The following is a 20,573-nucleotide window of genomic DNA, read 5'->3' as shown; positions in this document are numbered from 1 at the left end:
CCTCCTCCCGGACACAGAGGAGCTGAAAACAGTTCCCTCACGTTCCTGGGCCATGTCTGCACTGGAAGGAGGGGACATTCGGCCTTCCATCCTAATACCGTTTCAGAAAGAAGTCACTTAAAGACATTAATGAAAAAGTCTTGAAAGAATTTGGGGTTTTAATGACTAAATTCTTCTCTGTCTTTTCCTACTATTTAATTTTGACTTAAAAAATGGATCTTTGCTCGCAACGCTTGGCTGTGCCTCTTTAAGAATGGTTCTGAACAATGACCACGGAGACAGAGGGAAAGCAGCCCTCTGAGCTGAATTCCCATGTTGCACGGTTCCAGGGCTTAGCTCCACAGTGCCGACTGTTCTCCTCCAGTTCTCCTGTTTATAGGACCGAAAGTGGGATCTTGTTTTTATTTTTTGGAACGACACTTGACTGTTTCACGGTTTAAAAAACTACGACTTCGGACCGAGATCTTACAATGAAGCACCCAGGCGCTGTCCCTCGGTTTGCTTTGCCCGGGGCCCATGTTGCACGGCTCCTCCCTGTTTGGTGGGGTTCGGAACCACGTTTTGTCAAAGAACTAAGTAGAGCCGATTTGGGGGCAGCTTCTAATTTTTATGTAATTTCAAAGTTATAAAAAAGTCACAAAAACAGGACGAGGCACTGCCTGTGCCCTCTATTCCGACGCACTGAGTGCTTCACTTGCTTTAACACACACGTGTACACACACACACACACACACACATTTTCACTGTTCAAGAGTAAGTTGGAGACTTTGTGACCCTTCACCACCAAATACTTCCCTTTATTTTTTCTAGCAACCCGTAGTTACAGGTCTTTTCTTAACTCCACCCTTTCTTCTATATTTGTTAGTTAGCATTTTACCATATGGACCTATGGATTTCTTTTGTGTCCAGGGGGTTATTATTTTTTACTATGATTATTTATTTTGATATTCAAAATTTTTCAGATTTTGCCAAAGCTAGCTCCTGTGAGCTGGCTCTTATGTTCTTAGGGCATGGCTGCATAATGCTCTGAGTGTTCTCTTCTTTTCTGGCTCAGTAAGATTTTTAGGTTCATCTGGAATGAACTCTGAGCCCCTCCTCCAAGGAGTACTGATTCCTTTTAGTGGAGAATGATACTTAGAAGCCAAGATCTGGACGCTAGGTGTGCTCATTGCTCCTGGGATGTCATGGCTTCTAGTCCTTCGTACACACGCACTTTCGAAACTGAGTCTTTTATATTCCCTGGAGATCTTTTTACTGATCTAAATTCTGAAAATGGACCTTATTAACCAACTGAGTTCCAGTAGGGGAAAGAACCAAAGGAAATGCTTATGAACTAGAGGAAGAAAAAAGGTGCATAACTGAGAATGGATTTAAAAGATCACCGTGTCTTTCTCATTGAGATGCTAGTTCAGGTGTAAACAAGCACCACCAGAGGACAGACGGGTGGGGGTGGGGCGGAAAACGGTGTTCTAGGTTTATCTTTGCTTCTTATTAATTCTATAACCTGTTTAGTCACTTAACTTTGTTGACTTCAGTGTTCTTAGACAATCCTTCCACTTCTGAAAAGGCTGCTTTTAAGTGAATCAAGGCAGTTTTCATATTCTGACACATTAAGGAATGTAATTCAAGGTGCTTTACTTAAAAAAGTTCCAAACATGACAAACACCATCCCACTCGTACCTGTACAAGTCTCAGACCACCTAGGTGTGATGTTGTGTGCAGAATGGTGGCCCTTTCTGGTTACCGTCAAGCGTCTCCACTCCGTGAGGGCTTAGGTTGATCATGCTGTGATCTGCGATAAGCAGGCTGGGTGATGTTCTTCCAGTAACACCTACCCGTCTTATCCGTTGCAGCAAATACACTACCCTCCTCAAAGACAGTGAAAACAGGCTATTGCTGTTCCCATCCATGTAAGTACAGTTTACTTTTAAAAGTGCTTCTTAGAAAGAATAACTATATACATGTATATTAAAACAACGGCAGAAACCCAAGACAATAATTGCCCGCAATTCTGTCATCTAATCAGTATTTTCATTTGCCCAATTGCATAGTCCATTTTACATATTTATAGTACTTGAGTATTATAAAATGCGTTTTAAAACAATTTTGAAATTCTTTTCATTGTTTTTATGTTCTATTTTGTTGTGGTAAGAACACAACATGAGACCCACTCTCAGCAAGTTTTGAGGTGTGCACTGCAGCGTTAACTATAGGTACGGTGTTGTACGGCAGATCTGTAGAACTTACCTTGCGCAACTGAACCTTCACGCCCATTGACTAGCAATTTCCTGTTTCCCTCTCCCGCCAGCCCCGGGAAACCATGACTCCACTCTGTGATTCTGTGGGTTGAATTATTTTAGGTGCCTCGAGTACATGGAATCGTGCAGTATTTTCCTTCTGTAACTGGCTTGTTTCACAGCATGATGTCCTGCAGGTTCATCCATGTTGTTGCACGTGGCAGAATTTCATTCTTTTTAAAGGCAGGATAACACTCCAGTGTCTGTGTGCATCACACTTTCTCCATTCATTCGTCGACGGCCATCTATGCTGTTTCCACCTGTTGTGACCGGTGCTGCAGTGAATGTGGGGTGGGGGGCAATAATATCTCTGAGACCCTGACTTCATTTCCTTTGGATGAATACTCAGCAGTGGGATTGCTAGATGATATATAAAATACTTTTATATGCTATGTTTAGCCATTAGTATTTTTCCATTTTACTACAGTCTTTTTGTTTTTACTTCTTTTTTGTTGTTGTTGTTCCCCCGTCTTACATTGTGAAGTAACCAATATTAATAGCTTGGTGTTTATCTCTCCACATTTTTCTGTTTTTATAATCATACAGAATAGAATTTGGGGGCAAAGGAGCATTATTTTCTTTTATGGAACAGAAGATCATACCTTTTGCATTTTTTAACTGTATTACTGATATCCCACTAGATCAATACTTACAGGTCTAATACTTTACGATACCATTAATATGCCGTAGTATATGCATTTTCTTTATACATGTTATATTGTTTTTGAGATTTGAGGGTGACCAATTGTAACGGTAACTACTATGTTCACCATCTCGATCTTTCAGGAAACCTAATAAAAGAGTGGAGGTGACCCGGCTGAGCGACGTGATGGACACTATGCTAGAGAGGGCTGGTGTGGAAAACCAGGACTACACAGGGCCAACCAAGGTGACCGCACAGATCCGTGTAACCTAGCTCGTGGTTACGAGCATGCGCTCTGGATGGTGGGGTGCATGGGTTGGAACCCTGGTCCTGCCATTGATTAGCTGGTGACCCCGGGCAAGTCATTTAGCATCTCTGTGCCTCAATTTCCTCATCTGTGAATTAGACATGATGACGATATTTACCCTTGTGGTGGCTGTGGAGATGAGGTGACATAATGATGTGAAGGGCCGAGAGCAGTCGGCGCTCAGCACGTGGGAAACAGCATGCAGTTAACCGTCAGGACAGTTGGCCCTTGAGCAACGCGGTTGAGCTACGTTGTCCACTTATACATGGATTTTTGCAGTAAATACTGTCAATGTATTTCTTCTTCCTTATGATTTGCTTAATAACATTTTCTCTCCTCTAGCTTACTTTATTGTAAGAATACAGCATATAACACATAGAACGTACACAATATGTGTTAATCAACTATTTATGTGGTTGGCAAGGCTTCTGGTCAACAGTAGACTGTTAGGAGTCAAGTTTGGGGGGAGTCAAAGATACACATGGATTTCCGACAGCGTGGGCACTGGGGCTCCTACCCCTGTACTGTCCAGGGTCAACAGTTTTATTATTACTGTATTCCACTGAATATTAGGCACTACAGATTATAAGACCCTTAATATTTTATGTACCAATAAAAACCACCGCCAATTAAGTTGTACACTCTTACCACTTGTAATTTTTATTTTGTGCTTAATGAAAAGGCTCTTTCAGGTTTACGTAGATACAGATTTTTTTTAATGAAGGCTTTTTTGCTTTGTAAATTTTTATTTTTATAGATTTTGAAACATATAAGTTCAATATAAGGCACTCATAGGTAACCTTTACGTTTACATTGTGCCCTGTTTGCTTTATCATTCTCTCTCCTTCTCCACGTGTCTTTGTAAGCAGGTTTCCTTTTTCTGAACCATTGTAGCACAAGCTGGAGACATCATGCCTCTTCACCACCAGACCTTTCAGGGTGTATTCCCCACAGATGAAGACGTTCCCTTACGTATCCATGGTGCAGTTTTCAGAATCAGGAAACTTAACATTGTTATGGTAGTCCACGTTCATATTTCAGATTCACCCATTGTCCTTATAATGGCTTTTAGAGCTATTTTTGCCTTTCTTCAGGATCCTAGAATCACACAGTGCTGCTATTTGCCACTTTTCTTTAGACAACTATAATCTGAAACGCTTCTTTATTTTTCTCGACCTTGATCTTTGGGAGCGCACAGGCCAGTTATTCTGGAGAATGTCCTCAGTTTCGGTTTGTCTGATGTGCAGCCGTGATTAGGTTCAGGTTTTGGGTTTTGGCAGGAATAACGGGAAAGTGATATTGTGACCTCAGTGCATCATATAAAGAGGTGCAATGATTAGACACAAATGTTTTTAAAATAAGATATCATTTCTTATATATTTATATCTTTATAATATATGAGTATATAAGTATATAATATATTTATATATGTATATATTTATATATTTATATATAAGTAAATATATAAACATGTGTATTTATATATACTTATATATAAGTATATATTTATAAATACATAAGTATATATATTTATAATAGAAAATACTCGTCCAGTAAATTAATCAAGGTGCTTCTAAAACCTAATTCACATTCCGAGTGATCGACTCCTGAAATGGCTTTTACTGACAAGACCACAGTAAATGCTAACTGGCTTCTCCTCCGCCAGATGCACAAACTGCTACACATACTGAGGCAGGAGCAGAACATTTACAACACGGTGTTCCACGAACTCATCCGACAAGTCAGCGTGGACTGCGCGGACAGAGGGGAGCTACTGTCCAAAATCCGGTGAGAGCAGCTGTCGGGGCATGCCGGTTTCCTTTTGGCTTTCGTATTAGGATTCTGTTTTTAGCTCTGCTCCTGAGAAAAATCATGAAAGTACGCTTCCCTCTCTTATCGATAATGAAGAGCCAGATTGCATTTTTATTGTACTTTCTGTAATAAGAATATAATAGTTGAGAACTTCCTTCAGGTGATTTCTGTTGAGATGTTTGACACCATGATCTTTTGTGCGTGGGGGTGAACTGCTGCGTGGAGTGAGGGCAAGCACAGACTCTGTGGACAGACTGACCCAGTTTCAGATCACCTTCTCCAGGCCTCGTGGGTAAAAGCCTGAGCCTTATTTTTCTCATCTGCAAATGAACATGATAGCTACTCTGAAAATCTCCTTTGTCTATTGGTCACTAATCAGCCCAAATATTAATGAACGAATCAGTCAATAATATTTGTTGAGTGTCTACTCTGCTTCAAGCATTAAGATGTTTCATAGGATTGTGGTGAGGTTTCAATGAGCACACAGAGTTAGGTGCTCAATACGCATAGTTTGTTGTAGATGACGGTGATAGATACTATTGTCACTATAATTCTTCCTGTGACACTGGTAGTTTCCGAAAGCTGAAAAGAATAGAAGAACTGGAAGGAATACTGGGTTCAATTCCATGTCTGCAGCTTACTTGCCATAGAACCATAGGCATATTGTAAGATACCTCTGAATATCTGTTTCTCCTCGATGGGCATTAATAATATAAATTTGCCCTATTTCTCCACTACCTGGTTGATGGGTGCTGAGCTGCCCTATCTGACTGTGCTGGAGCAAAGCCATTAGTAAGAGACCAGGCAAGATGAGATACTAAGGAGTAAGTTGTGGGAACAACATCAAGAGCTGGAGAAGGAGGGCAGGGACACTAAGGTCGGGGTTGTCAGTGTAAGAACAAAGCCAGAGGGACGGATGAGGAATCGTGGCGAAGGAACTAGATGACGTACCCAGTGTACCCAGCCCTTCCCTTCTGAGGAGCAGGAATAAGCTGGACTCTTCTAGCAGATTTCAGGCATCGGCTTCTAGGGGCCAACGTAGGGTGAGGTCCCGTCCCAGGAAGTCCAAACAGAAAGAGACAGGCAGGCAAGTGGAAACCAAAATCCTTTAAGAAAAGTTGTCAGACACGAGTGAGACCAAAGTGCGAACTCCAGAGTTCCAGAGACAGGATCAGAGTAGGTCGTCGAAGCCAAGGGTTTGGAATAGTGTAATGGAGTAAAGAACAGGAAGGAGGTGAGAGCAGGCAGTGAGGCTTCCGAGTGATCGCTGCCAACATCCATGACGGGTTGCGGAATGGTGAAACACCCAGCAGGTCCAGAACAATCTGGCGGCCAGCGTTTCATTGTGGTAGGAGCTCTCTAGAAGGTCTAGTCTCAGGGCAACAACCTTCAGTGAGCAAGCCTCTGTTGTCCGGGGTCTGGCACATGACAGAGTCCTCCTCGAGTCACAGTTTTGCTGTGAGGACCCAGTAGAAGTCCCCGGTAAATGGTAACACCCTACAAGCCCAGGAAGTGCTTGATATCAGCCTCAAACCACCTCCCTCTGTTTGCCTGCTACTGTACTTGCGCTCTGTCCCACCGAGTGCATTCTGATCGGCTCGGGTGTGTGTGTGTGTGTGCTTTGCAAGCACCTGCCTCTGCGGCCTGCTGCAGCAGAAGGAGGATTTCGTGTGAAACAGCATTCATAGTAACTGCTTTTTATAGGGGGAGGAGTAACTGCCAGCTGGCTGCGAGCCGAACAGGAGGACCCTCAGATTACACAGAAATAGGACTGATGCCATCATTCTTTTTGGTTGACACCATAAATATCTTTGGATACAAGCACATGACCTTTTCCAGTTATTGTTATTTCTTCCCTAGTATGTTATCATGGGGATTTCCAAATACCCTTAAAAATTTAATGAATTTTCCTGTGAGCTCATAGACACCCACCATCTAGATTCTGCCATTAACATTCGGCTTAGCTTGCTTTATCGTTTGTCTAGCCACTAGCCATCCTTGCAATCATCCACCAATTTCATGCACTTCAGAGTAAGTTGCAAGCATCAGTGTATTTTCCCCTAACTTTTTCAGCATGTATATTATTAAACAGGGTTTATTCTTTATTTTTAAATATTTTATTTATTTAGTTTTAGAGAGAGAGGAAGGGAAGGTGAAGGAGAGAGAGAAACTTCAATGTGCGGTTGCCTCTCACACGCCCCCCACTGGGGACCTGGCCTGCAACCCAGGCATGTGCCCTGACTGGGAATTGAACCGGTGACCCTTTGGTTTGCAGGCCAGTGCTCAGTCCACTGAGCCACACCAACCAGGGCTCAAAAGTAAATTTTTTCAGAATAGTTGTAGATTTACAGAAGAATTGAGCAGATAATAGAGTTTCCATATACCCCTCTCCTCCATGTACAGTTCCCCTCATTATTAGAATTCTGGACTAATGTGGTGCATTGTTATAATTGGTGAACCTATGTTGATATATTATTAACTGAAGTTTGTAGCTTATATTAAGGTTTATTCTTTGTGTTGTACAGTCCTATGGGTTTTAACATGTACACATTTTTGACAGTAAAAAGGAATAAAGTACTGATACAGGAGATGATATGGATGCTTCTTGACAACCTCATGCTAAGTGAAAGAAGCTAGCCACAAAAAGTTCCAGAGTGTATACTTCCACTTGTGTGAAATGTGCAGAAGAGGCAGGCCCAGGCGGGAAGTGTATTAGTAGCTGCCTGGGACTTGGAGAAAGAGAAGCAGGGAGTGACTGCTAATGGGTACCATTTGGGGGTGATGAAAATACTCTGGATTTGCATAGTGCCAATGGTTGCACAACTTTGTGAGTTTACTGAACAGTATTATACACATTAAAAGGAGGAATTTTATGGCCTATAAATTATATCTCAATAGAAAATATGAAGTATTTCCACATAGTCATTTCATCATGATTCCTCAAAAATTGCACCTATTTCTTTGTGTATCAAATGTCATATAACAAAACATCTAACCACCCTACACAGCGCTAATTATTTCTGAGGACTACTGAGGCAAGACTTTTCTTTGTACAGTGTCCAGTGCCCCGTGGGTCATGAGTTTTTCCAGTCTGGCTAGTGGGAATGGGCACCACGAGCCACGTGTGAGTGCTGGGTTCTCTTTCCTCTGATCCTTCTAGATGGTTCTCTCCATGGTCTCAGGCAGTTCGTTCACATTATGCCCTAGTCATGACTTAGCTGAACACGTAAGGGGGACCCTCTGCAGACTTCCGGAGGCCTCTTTCGCTGCAGCCCTTTTCTCTCCGGTGCCTGTCCTCTGACCCCTACCCGCTTCCCTCTCTCCGGACCCTGAGCTCTGTCTCCTTAGCCCAGAGGGTCCACTGCGGTCCCTCTCATTTCCCTCTTCGTGCCGTAGCCTGGAAACTCTCTCCACGAGCTGGAGCAACCACAGGGCTCATTTGATTTCTGATCTCGCAGGGGCCGCTTTCTCTCATTGCCCAATAGCCAGTGTTTTGCTAACTGTTGTTTCACATATTTTGGTTTTTTGTTGTTGTTATTGTCATTAATTTAGGCAAAAGAGTAAATTTAGTTCCACTGGATTGCTTTTATAATTATTGTGTCTGTATACCACAATCCTATGTATAGATTGGTACCCTTTGTAAGTCTTGGAAAATTGTCAGTGATGATTTCTTTGATGAGTATCTGTTCTCCATTCTGTTTTTTCTTTCTGGAGCTCTATTAGATTTATATTAAACATTCGCATTCTCTGCCCTTTGTCTCAGTCTCCTGTTCATAATTCCCATTTCTTTGTCTGTGTGCTGCATTCTGGGTAATTTTTCCAGGATGTCAGTACCCTCTTTAGCTCCATCTCCTCTGCTGGAACCCATCTGTCGGGTTTACTGTTCAGCAATTACATCTTTCGCCTAAGAGTTCTGTTGGTTTGTTTCCATATCTGTCTCATCATATTTTGTTCATTTTTATCACTCAATTAGTTTTAGATTCCATTTTTTGTTTCTCAAACATTTCATGGATAGTTTTATATTCTAACTATGTTAATTCTAACATAGGAAGACCATCAGTGTGGAACTCTGCTGTTCGTTGTTTCTTCTGAGTCTCACTCATGATGGTCTGTTTATACAGTATTTTGCATTCATTGCTTGTGTGGCTAATATTTGGCCAATCTTAATCATTACATCCTCCTGATAGAATTCACGGATGCCTCCTGAAGAGAGGATTTGCATCTTCTCCCTTCCGGAACCCTGGCTCGATGCCGTAGTTTCACACTCGGATCTCCCATTTCAAGATGGCCGAGGACTTAGTTTCCGGGAGCCCATGCTGGTATTCTTACTGGGGCGACCTTGACTTTGGGTTTGCCGAATGAATACTGCTCACCACCTCCTACTCCGTTCTTAGTTTATTGAATTTTGTTTGCTGGTTCTGTTTTTCATTCCTGGAGCCTTCTGTTCTTGCTGCAAGCCTGTTAATGCTTCAGAGAGTGTGCTCTACTGTGGATGTAGCTATAACGTGTTGAGAAGGCCCTGCAGAGCTCTTTGTCCGTAGGTCACTAGGAGGGGAGGTCCTAAAGAAGGTGTTTGTAAAATGGATGTTTCCTGGTGCATGACCTGCATGTTGAGCTGATAAACTTCCTTTTACTTTAAGTGTTTAAATAAGGGCTGAGTAGTTCTTTCTGTGGGTGAGAGATTAAACTAACCGACCATTCTGACTCAAATATATTATAATTCAGGGGTCTCACGGTTAGGATATAATACCTTGATAATTTTTAATATATAATAAAGACTGCTCAATTATAGTATTTGTAATTTATCATCTGTGACCATTTCCAAATATTTTGTTTGATTTTATTAAGGAGCAAAATAAACGACTCTTTTTTTTTTTTTGTATTTAAGCTCTTTGTTTATTTTCAAACAGTAGGTACATTTTGGTCAGTTTGAGAAAAGTGGTTTTAGTCATGAATTCAACTATTTGTAAGAATTCCACTGCATTCAAGCTGCTCTGTTAGATGTTATAAATGTGTAAGCACTTAAGACATGTTTCCTATAGAGATGATAATTTAGAAGAAGGAAGCGAAGATGTCCTTATGTTGTTTTAAGTCTCAGATATTACGTTCCAAATAATTATGACTCTGGTTCAAGTTCACTCACTTGTATGCGTGTGGCAGGAACACACGGCCTGGATCCCTTTCTTTCTCTGTCCTTGTGTCTGCTCACTATTTCTCCCTCTAACGTTACTCTCTCTCACACGTGTTTTCACTCCTTTTCCTTTTCTCCTGCGTGACGTCTTGTTTTCCTTCTTTTACGTGCAGAGAGCGGTACGTACAGTTGCTTGACCACATCGCCCGGCAGATGATCGACTTCTACAAAGACCTGGTGACTCAGCGAATGATGGACCAGCGCATTTTACAAGAACTGTACAATTTTAAGAATGTTATCGAGGAACTGACCAGGTAAAAAACTGTGATTATCTTAAACACAAAACAAAAGGCAAAGTCATGTCTCTAAATAGAAGTCGGAAATATTTAGGGAAAGTAGAATGGCTAGAGGTGAGAACTATTTTGTTCTCTTTTTCTGTTTAGCAAGAGAACGGAAAGGACCGGATAGGGGTGTAGATATGGACACAGAGACATGGGTTACACGGGCGAACACGAAACCAGGGCGGTGTGTGTATTCACTAGGGAACAGGTCTTGTTGTTCCTTCTAAGGTAGAGATATTTATCTTAATTCAGTTTACGGAGCAGTGCCTTGATTATGGATGTTCAGGTTCAAATAGAAAGAGAATGAGCATATACAGCAACCAAGGTTAGTGGTCATCTAAACTTGTAGCAAGATAATGATTGGCAAGAATGAAGAGGGTAGCACGGAGCAAGCTGGAGGCCTTGCCGGTCAGCACCTGCCTTCACTCCACCCCAGAGGAACCCCCACCCTTCTCTCTGCCCTTTCCAGCCAGCCCGATTCCACTGCCAAAGCTGGCGAGATTCCACCCGGCTGTGCACTAGACTTACTGATGTGGTTTGCGAGGTGGGAAAACCAGCAGAGATGTACACACGGTAACTGAGAAGGTTCCCGAGTGTGAGTCTGATGTCCTGAGTACAGACTTTTTGGAAATCTTCAACTACGGTGATAAAATTTCTTTGCTTTATTTCAGGGAGCTGTGTTTGGTCCGGGCACATGATATAAAATTAACAAAGGAAGCAGAGAAAGTCCACAAGGATTTGACACAAGCTCTTTTAGATGCTGAGAAGAATGCCAAGTGAGTTATCAGATTTAGTCATTATGCCATACTTGCGTTACACTTTATACCAGAGTTTTATTGAAGCATTTGACTTAAAAAAAAATTATAACAGTGTAAATTCGTTATGTATATTAACTCGGCCAGGCACTATTGTAGTACACATCGTGTAAGTGTTTTCTCGAATGAGTTTTCCAGAGGTGTAGACCTAGAAGGGGGGGTCCTGGGCCACGGGATGTGCGTAGCCTCGTCTTTGCTAGATGTTGCCAAATACCCCACAGGGCGGTTGTACCAGCAGATGTCCTCGCATCGGTCTATGGGAGCTCCCCTTTGCCCATATCTTTTATTGATTGGGTGGGTATGAAAAAGCATCTGACTTTTATTTACATTTTCCTGATTAGCAGTGTGAGTCTAGTTTTTTGTGGGGGTGGGTATTTTAATGGGTACAGCTTGTGGAATTTTTATGGTTGTATTCACCTGTGTGGCACCTCAGAGGATTAATCTTTTCCCGGTGAGTTGAACCAAAGGCGGCCTCCAACTGGGAGGAGGCTCCAGGAGCAGGCGCAGGGGGTTCCGGGCTTTCAGCAAAGTTGAAAGAATTCTGCTTGGCTGGCTTTCATTCCTGTAGCAAAGTTAACGCTCCTTAGGAGCGTGTGTTTCAAAAGGTTTGTCGGATGCTTCTGTTCGTTTTGCTTCTGTGTTTGTATTTAGTCTCAGAAGGGCTTTTAATTCTAAGGGAAGCTTCAGTGTAAGTGAAAAGGAAAACGTGTGCTTGAGTAAACAAAGAAAAAATAGTTAAGGAAAAGGTACTTGATTAGACTAAGCTTTTGGTTTGTTGGTAGAAAGTTTATTTAAACCTTTTTTAAAGATTTTACTTATTTATTTTTTAGAGAGGGAAGGGAGGGAGAAAGAGAGAGAGAAACAGCAATGTGCAGTTGCTGGGGGCCATGGCCGACAACCCAGGCATGTGCCCTGACTGGGAATCGAACCTGCGACACTTTGGTTCGCAGCCCGAGCTCAATCCACTGAGCTACACCAGCCAGGTTATTTAAATCTTATACTAATTATATGTACTTTAAAAATATAGTGATTCATAACAGTTGGGCTTTGTGCATTTAGTAAAGAATCCTAATTCTACGAGAAATAAAAGAAACACTGCTGTATTATTGCTAGTTGTATTCTGAATTTTCCATTAGATGTAATGTTGTTATACTACTGGAATGTCATGTTGTAAAAAGTCTAGTAGAAGAATATGAAGAAAAGTATTTAGAGCAGGGAACAGTATCTTGGACTTTTTACTTAAGACTTTTATAAGATTTATAAATGAAATGTGAATCTTTTCCTTCTATTTCTGCTATAGGTTGGTGTTATTAATATGTCCAGCAATTTTACCATGATTACCGTATGATCAGTCTTAAAGGAACAACTTGCCTTTTTTAAAACCAAAGTTCTCCTTTAAACAAATGCCTACGTAGCTGTTTCTTGATTTTCCTTCCAGGATTGTGGAAGAGTACCATGACTTGTACACGCTGCAGAGAGGGAGGATGGAGAGCGACATTAAGCAGCTGATGGCCGAAAGAGACGTCTGGAGCTCGGCCACTTACGAACTGGCACTGAAGGTTGGTCCCTCGGAAGTTGTAACCCAGACTTCCCTTTGGTCTGGACAAAGTTCCCTTCACAGATTTCACTTGGACAAAAAGTCAAAAGATGAAGATGCACATTGAATTGCTGAATAGTGTAGGTATTATGGGCCTTGGAAGGGGAAAGTTACATTTTGTTTGTTTCTTCATTATTGAATACCTGGCTATTGCCCAATTAAGGGCTCTTTTTTTTTCCCCAACAGAATGTAGGAAGTATGAGCAAGATACTTTTTCTGTCGTTTGTGAACATGTTACAAATTTTAGCTTTAATTTATACTGGTAATAAAGTAGGAGAAGTGGTTCCCAGTTTTTCACATAAGGTAACTGTATTAGGATCACTGTATACCTCACTTTGGTTCTATTACTTTTGTATTCAGGATGCCAAATGAAGTGAAATATGGCGGCCTGCGGACCATTATAGTAATGCTTTAGAGAAAGAGCAATAGTTTGTTCTGTAAATGTTTGCTGTTTGGTCGCCTGTTCTCACATCTTGGACCTGGAGTGTCAATAGCAAATGAAGACCTGGCACAGATTCAGACTTTTGTCCCATTTTCCTCTGGAACAGTCAGACCTCATCTAGGACATGATGTTCAATCCTGAGCCAGAATTTTAAAGGGACACATCCAGAGGAAGTAACCATGACAGTAAACATGTAATATAAGAAACAAATCTCGGAGCTAGGCAGGTTCGCTAAAGAAGACGAGTGAGTCCCCTCGCTCTAGAAGGACTTAAACAGCGAAGAACTGACCCCTGGTGGAGGGTTCTATGGAAGAATGCCTTATATTTGGGGGGCTTTGTGTTAGGTAGATTATCCCTTCCAACAGAAAAGGACAGCTAGCATGTCACCTCCCTGAAAATAAGGACTTCATTTCTTTTGTTTACAGCTGTCTGTGCAGTGTCCAGAACAGTCATTCACTGAATGACTGATTACTGATTCGGGGTGTCAGTGGTTCTCAGGGGAGGTCGTGGGGCCTCCAGGGGTTCTCTGAGACCTTTTCGTGAGGTCAGACTAGTTTCATCGTAATACTAAGATAATACTGCCTTTTTCACGCTCATTTTCACATGAGTGTACAGTGGATATTTTTTGCAGTTACATGATATGGGGTATTGCAACAGATTGAATGCAGAAGCAAATATGAGAACTCAACTCTATTCTCTCAAGGCAGACATTAAAGAGATTTGTAAAAATGGAAAACCATGATGCTCTCTTCACTAATTTTTTTGGTTAGAAAAATAAAGTTATTTTTTCTTTTCTTTTTTTAAAAAATAATTTTATTAATTTTGAATAAATGGAATGTCTTTTTAAAAGGATTTTATACATTTATTTTTAGAGAGAGAGGAAGGAAAGGAAAAAGAGGAAGAGAAACATCAATGTGTGGTTGCCTCTCGTGCACCCCCTACTGGGGACCTGGTCTGCAACCCAGGAATGTGCTCTGAGTGGGAATCAAACTGGCGACCCTTTGGTTCCACAGTCCATGCTTAATACACTGAGCTATACCAGCCGGGGCATAAAGTTATTTTTTTCATAAAAATAGTATTTATGTTAACATATGTGTATATTAATGTTGTATTTAAGTGAATTAAATGTGGGTTTTAAATAATTTCAATTTTAATTTTCAATATAGTAAATATCAATAGATATAATCATATACACAAAAGTTTTTTGAAGTTCTCATTTTTAAGAGTGTTAAGGGTTTTTGAGACCAAATTGTGTGAGCACCTTTGTTATATACTGTACTTCAGTTTGGTTTCAGTTTAGTGGTTTTAGAAAACACAAATCTGTGATACAAATTAGTTCATGATTTAGATAAGAAATTGTGACTGAGTTAATGATTCATTGAAAAATTGATGTGAAAATGGTTTGGGTATACTAAATTACAGCCAAAGGTAATGACAGTGGTTTGTTAATGATTTAGGCTCTTGATTTTAGCTCTTTTTTTAAATAGGTAATTGAAAGAAATAAAGTCATATTGGCTAAAAGACTTTACCTCAACGAAAAAGGCTGGAGTAAATATGCTAAGCATTTCATCATCATGCTGTCGAGCAAGGTAAACCTCAGCTCATTTAAGTAGTGGAGTCTGTAAGAGGCCTTTGCTAAATTTATAGATTAAATTTTAAATCTAGCTTTATATTTGTGCTTTACTGTGGGCAGAATGAAAAGTCTAAGGAAAGGGGAATAAAGGCTCTTCTTTATATCTGTCTTCTATCCTAATTAAAGCAACCTAAGTACTTTGTCCAAGTCAGTAACACTGCCAGTGTTATTTATAGTGTTATTCTCTCAGTGTTTAAACTAAAAAATTGTAAGTAGCTGTGTTTATTGAAATAGCTATACCATAGTGTCGCAGGTTCGATTCCCAGCCAGGGTACATGCCTGGGTTGCAGGCTATAACCCCCAGCAACCGCACATTCATGTTTCTCTCTCTATACATATCCCTCCCTTCCCTCTCTAAAAATAAATAAATAAAATCTTTAAAAAAAAAAAGAAAAGAAATAGCTATACTATTAATGTATTTTATGCAATTTAATGGGAAAATTCAGTGAGCACAGGTCGCAAAGGAGGAAAGTGGCATTTAGTGTTTCTAGAGTCAAACTATTCACCCTAGTCATTTCATTTAATTCTTTTTTTTTTTAATTTTTAAAAAGATTTTATTTATTTATTTTTAGAGAGAGGACGGGAAGGAGAAAGAGGGAGAGAAACATCAGTGAGTGATTGCCTCTTGCATGCCCCCTACTGGGGACCTGACTTGAAACCCAGGCATGTGCTCTGACTGGGAATTGAACTAACGATCCTTTGGTTCACAGGCCAGCACTCAATCAATCCACTGAGTCACTCCAGCTAGGGCTCATTTAATTCTTAATTTAATTCTTATGACAATCCTAGGAGATATATACATATATATCTCTTTATGGTCAAGGAAAATTAATCTCAAATGCATTAAATAACATTCCCCAAGAGTATACAGCCAGTTAAATATCTAGAATTCACATTTGGTTCTTTATGGCTTTGAAATTTCAGGTCTTCCCAATGTACTACACTGCCTCCCGTGAAAGTTTTATGGGGAAATTGGGCTCTGTTGCAAAGGAAAAAAAAATTTTGTCTCTAATAATTTGTGCCATGGAAAATCTATCATTAGTGGGACTGTGTAGTAGTGTCACTGATGATATTTGGAAAGAGGGGTGGCTTTTTAAATTTTTAATCCATTTTCTATGGATGTCTCTAGTATTACAATATTAGTAATGGCCTGGCATATCTGGTAACTGTTTGTTACGTGAATAAATGAATACGTGGTTTGATTCCATGCATTTTACCTAGGACGCTTCAGACCTTGCACTGTTGCAGAAGCTGACAGAGAACTGGAAAATCTTAGTGAGTAAATTTAGACAGGAAATAGAAGAAAGCGAAGAGGCTACAAGGCAGCAAATTCGAATTATTAAGGATGGCCTTACCAAATGTCAGCAGTTCTTCAAAAATAATAAGTGAGCCTCCCAGCATCTCGTTTTTCTGATTATGCTTTGTCATGTCTGATAACTCGGTTCACTTCTTCTTCTCTCCCCTTTTGTCTTTTTTACCTTGTGATCACTCTAGCATTAATTTCAGTAAGGTAACCAGCAACTCTTACAGGGTACAATCCTTGTAGGAGCGGAAATGGTCTTAAGTTTCTAGTGCTAATCATCTTGGTAGTCCTTCCTCATCTCTCCCTCCTTCTACTGCTACTTCTATTTCAAGGCCAACTCTTGTTTTTTTTCTTATTTTCTTCCCTCTTTACTATTGGCAAACTTGGATATCGGATCTGTCTGCAAAGTCTGTAGCCCAGTGCATGTGCAGAGAGGTGGGATCAATGGGTGGCGGTTTTAAGGAGCTTGGTTTTGATTGGCTCTCGGGCCGTGTAGTAGAGAAACCTGACAATGGAAGAGGCTGCCTATAAAGTAGGCGAGTCTCGGCTGAAGGACCAAGTCTCAGCCCAATTTTGTGGGGATGGACGCCCTGAATGCAGGCTGCACTCAACACGTTTAGGTACCATTTCCATTTCAAACTCTGAGAACAGTGGTTTCAGTGTTTCATATCCTCCGAGAGGTCTCCCAGGCAGCAGAGGTGGAAGTTCCACGCTGGAGCGCACGCAGCCGGGCTGGTTGCCGCCGCCCTTCCCATTCGGTGACTCTCGGCGCGGATGGCGATGGTTCTCTTCTCCCTTTCTCTTTAGGAACTTCTTTTCAAGTGCTTTCTTCTCATGAGACTTCAGAGATATCAAAGGAAACGTTCTTCCCAGACGTCGGGGCTCTTGACCTTAACTGCTCATGAGGCTTCCTTTCTATTCATATATTGTTTTGACAGTTGTTTCAGCAGGAACCATTCTCATGGTGTTCTAACGTGGGATGCCGAAGACCCAGTAACCACCCTTTCCATTCTGTTATGGCCTCTGACCCCGTCCCATGGTTACTCAGGCCTGACCAGGGTCTGAATGTGTGTTTTTGTTTGTGAATCTAAAGATGATTGCCTATTGGAAGAGGGGCCGAACCTGGAAGGCAGGTCTGAACACCATTAGGGAAAAACATAATATTGTCACATAGTGTATGGATTTGCAATTTCCTTTCTTTATTCCCTGTTCTGAGACCCTGCTCTTTGTCTTTTTCCTCCTTTCAGGAAAAAACACATTTCATCCCCTAAAAAAGAAAATGTAGACCTACTTATTCCAGACTTCCAGCAGTGGCTAAAGGTAAGACTTTCTAATAAACAACATGGTAGTCAAAGTACGTGCCACCCCTCACCTCCATCTGAGCACATCTCAACCTTTGAAAATTCCATGCTAAGTTTTGTGACAGACGAAGGAAACAGCAAGACTACAGGGGTTTTTACAATATCCTTCAATATTTTATTTTCAGTTCTAATTTAGGTTTTGGGGTCAAATAAAGTTAGGCTGCCAGGAGAAAAAAAAAAAAGGAAAAGATATTTGGGTGATAAGAAAAGTCATTGTGATTCTCTCCTCAAATTGTCAACCATAGTGACATTTGTGCCTCTCCTATACCTGGCTTTTGTCTTAAGGACAGATTGGACTTTAAAAATCAATAACATCTTTTGAAAAATTGTGGTAAAATGTACATACCATAAAATTGACCATTTTAGTCATTTTAAGTGTACCGTTTGGTGGCATTGAGTCCCTCTAACAGGTGGGGCAACCGTCACCACCGCCCATGTCCACCACTTTGCAGCCCGGAGCTGGAACTCGGCCTGTTCAACACTAACACGCCGTTCCGCCTCCCCAGCCCCTGGCAACCGCACTCCACTTGCCGCGTTGGACTTCTCTGGGCACCTCACGGAAGTGGAATCATTTAGATTCGGCCTTTCGTGAGACTAATTTCCACATTCCATTGTGGGAATACATTATACTATATTCTGTTTATTAATAGCATCTTTTACAAGTGTCTGAGCTAGGCAAATAAGTTTTATTGATCAAGTTACTATCATGTTACGGTGGTCTGACAAAGGGAAATAGGTTCTGAAATCCCTCCAAAGTGAATGTCAGGCGTAGGACCTCGTGCAGTCTCGCCCAGAACCCAGGAAGCCGTCGTCTCTTCTGGAGTGACTCGAGCAGACCAGTCTCAGAGTTGATGTTTGTCGTCCTCCACACAGTGTGGCTCATTCGCGGCTTTTTTTTACTGTTTATCCGGTGATTTTGACATGGCATAGGTAAAACTGAAATAAATGATGCTTCTTTACTTGGCAGGAATAATAACTCTCATCCATTAAACACCTACTCTGTTTGGCTGAGTGCGCTTCCCATGTGTTACTTACCCTTTGTGGCAGCCACTTGCCGCTGGTGTTACGGTCCCTGTCTCACAGGTGGGGAAACTGAGGCTCAGCCATGTTCAGGGACCTGCCTGAGTCGTCTGTAAGTGGCAAGTGGCTGGATCAGAATTTGAGCCCTTGTCCCCCCAACTCCGTAGACCCTACCCTTGGTGCTCGGCAGCACGACTCCCCTGTGCCGGTCACTCCTATTAGCACGTAGGTGATATGGTTCCATTGTCTGAGTCATGTATAATGGCAAACTTTATATGTAAATTGTACTGTGTTTCTTCTATACATGTTTATTGATATGTCAAGTGTTGGGGTTAGACAGAGAAATAAAACGTGAATAAAATACAACCATTATATTCTAGGAGCTTCCCCAGTCTAGTGGGGACCGTGTAAGTAGATGTACTATATCCATACCAAGGCATATACAAATTTAACATGCTCAGCTCTCTGGGATTTAATTGACTATCACCAACTTTTTGCCTGTAGAATATTTAGTATAATTATTTTCATCCTGGTAAAGTATGGATTATCTTTTTGGGTATCAGCTTAATTTAAATTCACTTTAATTTAGAAAATAAAGTGTATGTTGTATGAAGAAATGATATGAACAAATAATAATAAGGCATTTAACTCCAAAATAATTGAAGTAAAGATGTGGGTCGACACTGATAAAATCATTAGTGAATAATGTGCTGATTTCTTGACTCGCTTTTCATCCTCTAGATACTGAGTGACGACAGAGACAAGTACACTGGGGATATACTAGTGTCCAAATATGATTCTCTCAAGATCATTAAATACTTACAGGAAAACTGGACAGATATCGGGCTTGCGATATTTCGTCGCCACATAAGTATGGAGGGAGACATGCCGCCAGAGTATCACGAGATGGAGGAAATTGCAAAATGCATAGAAAAACTCTACAAAGAATTTGAAATAAGAATGAATGGGGAAAATGGTAAGAAAAAGAAAAGATAATTAGATTGCTTGACATAAAGGATTTTAATAGTAATTACTTTCAATACAGTTAACATTTAAAATCAAGACAACACATGAATATAGTTTTAGAAATATAGCAAAATAAACCCTTGAGCATCACTTATTGAGATGTAATTCACATGCAATATAATTCATCTATTTAAAGTGAACAATTTGATGATTTTTGATGTTTCCATCGATGTGTGCAACCATCTCTACAGTCAGTTTCAGATAATTGGGTGACATCTGGTTCTCTTCTAGGTCTTTTCTCCATTTTTTCAATTATAGTTGACATATAGTAGTACCTTAGTTTCAGGTGTACTGAGTTTTGTTTTATTGTCCGTATTTTGTCTTGGTTTTGAGTCAATTCTTTTCATATTCCTGGGTGTTTTTGATTAATGTTGGACATAGTGAGAAAGTCTAGAGACAATTTAAGATTCCGCATGGTGTTATATTTCAAAAGAATGATTTTACTTTTTATTCTGGCAGGTTACTTAGGGTGGGGGGCAGACCATTTTACCCCAAACAGGGCCTGAGCTGAAGAGCAGTGTGGCCTCAGACTTCGCAGGGCTGGCCTTTTCCTGTTCCACCCTTGTCTCTAAGGGGCAGCCTCTTGGGGATTCAGGCGTCCCGGGTGAAAGCCGGGTACGTTTCCCAGGGCTTCTGCTCTCCGGCAGGTTTTGAACTTCAATTTTATTTCCCCAGTAGGGTGACCAAATATCCCCCTGTGCCATGAGAGAAATAGAAAATGCACCCTCCAAAACCCATGAGGGATATTAAAACTCCATCAAAGCGCTTTTGTCACTGTGTCAGATGTTACTTAAGAATTAGACCTTCTCAGTGAAGTGTCCCAGGCAACCCTGATGCGTGCACTG

General features: G+C 41.0%; 1 protein-coding gene across 1 annotated transcript in view; it reads left to right on the top strand.

Moving 5' to 3' along the window:
- The window catches only part of AXDND1 (axonemal dynein light chain domain containing 1), a 47,420-nt gene that overhangs the window by 7,259 nt on the left and 19,588 nt on the right, over positions 1-20,573 (top strand). Inside the window, exons 6-15 of the mRNA XM_028530917.2 lie at positions 1,854-1,910; positions 3,084-3,186; positions 4,914-5,035; positions 10,364-10,504; positions 11,203-11,307; positions 12,785-12,905; positions 14,873-14,974; positions 16,240-16,403; positions 17,569-17,641; positions 19,444-19,678. Of these exons, the coding sequence (XP_028386718.1) occupies positions 1,854-1,910; positions 3,084-3,186; positions 4,914-5,035; positions 10,364-10,504; positions 11,203-11,307; positions 12,785-12,905; positions 14,873-14,974; positions 16,240-16,403; positions 17,569-17,641; positions 19,444-19,678 (1,223 nt within the window). The remainder of the gene's footprint in view (positions 1-1,853; positions 1,911-3,083; positions 3,187-4,913; positions 5,036-10,363; positions 10,505-11,202; positions 11,308-12,784; positions 12,906-14,872; positions 14,975-16,239; positions 16,404-17,568; positions 17,642-19,443; positions 19,679-20,573) is intronic.

This window comes from Phyllostomus discolor, chromosome 14 (assembly GCF_004126475.2).
Source record: "Phyllostomus discolor isolate MPI-MPIP mPhyDis1 chromosome 14, mPhyDis1.pri.v3, whole genome shotgun sequence".
Lineage (NCBI taxonomy): Eukaryota > Metazoa > Chordata > Mammalia > Chiroptera > Phyllostomidae > Phyllostomus > Phyllostomus discolor.
The sequence above is the reverse complement of the archived record's forward strand: the minus strand, read 5'-3'. Positions and strand labels throughout refer to the sequence as shown.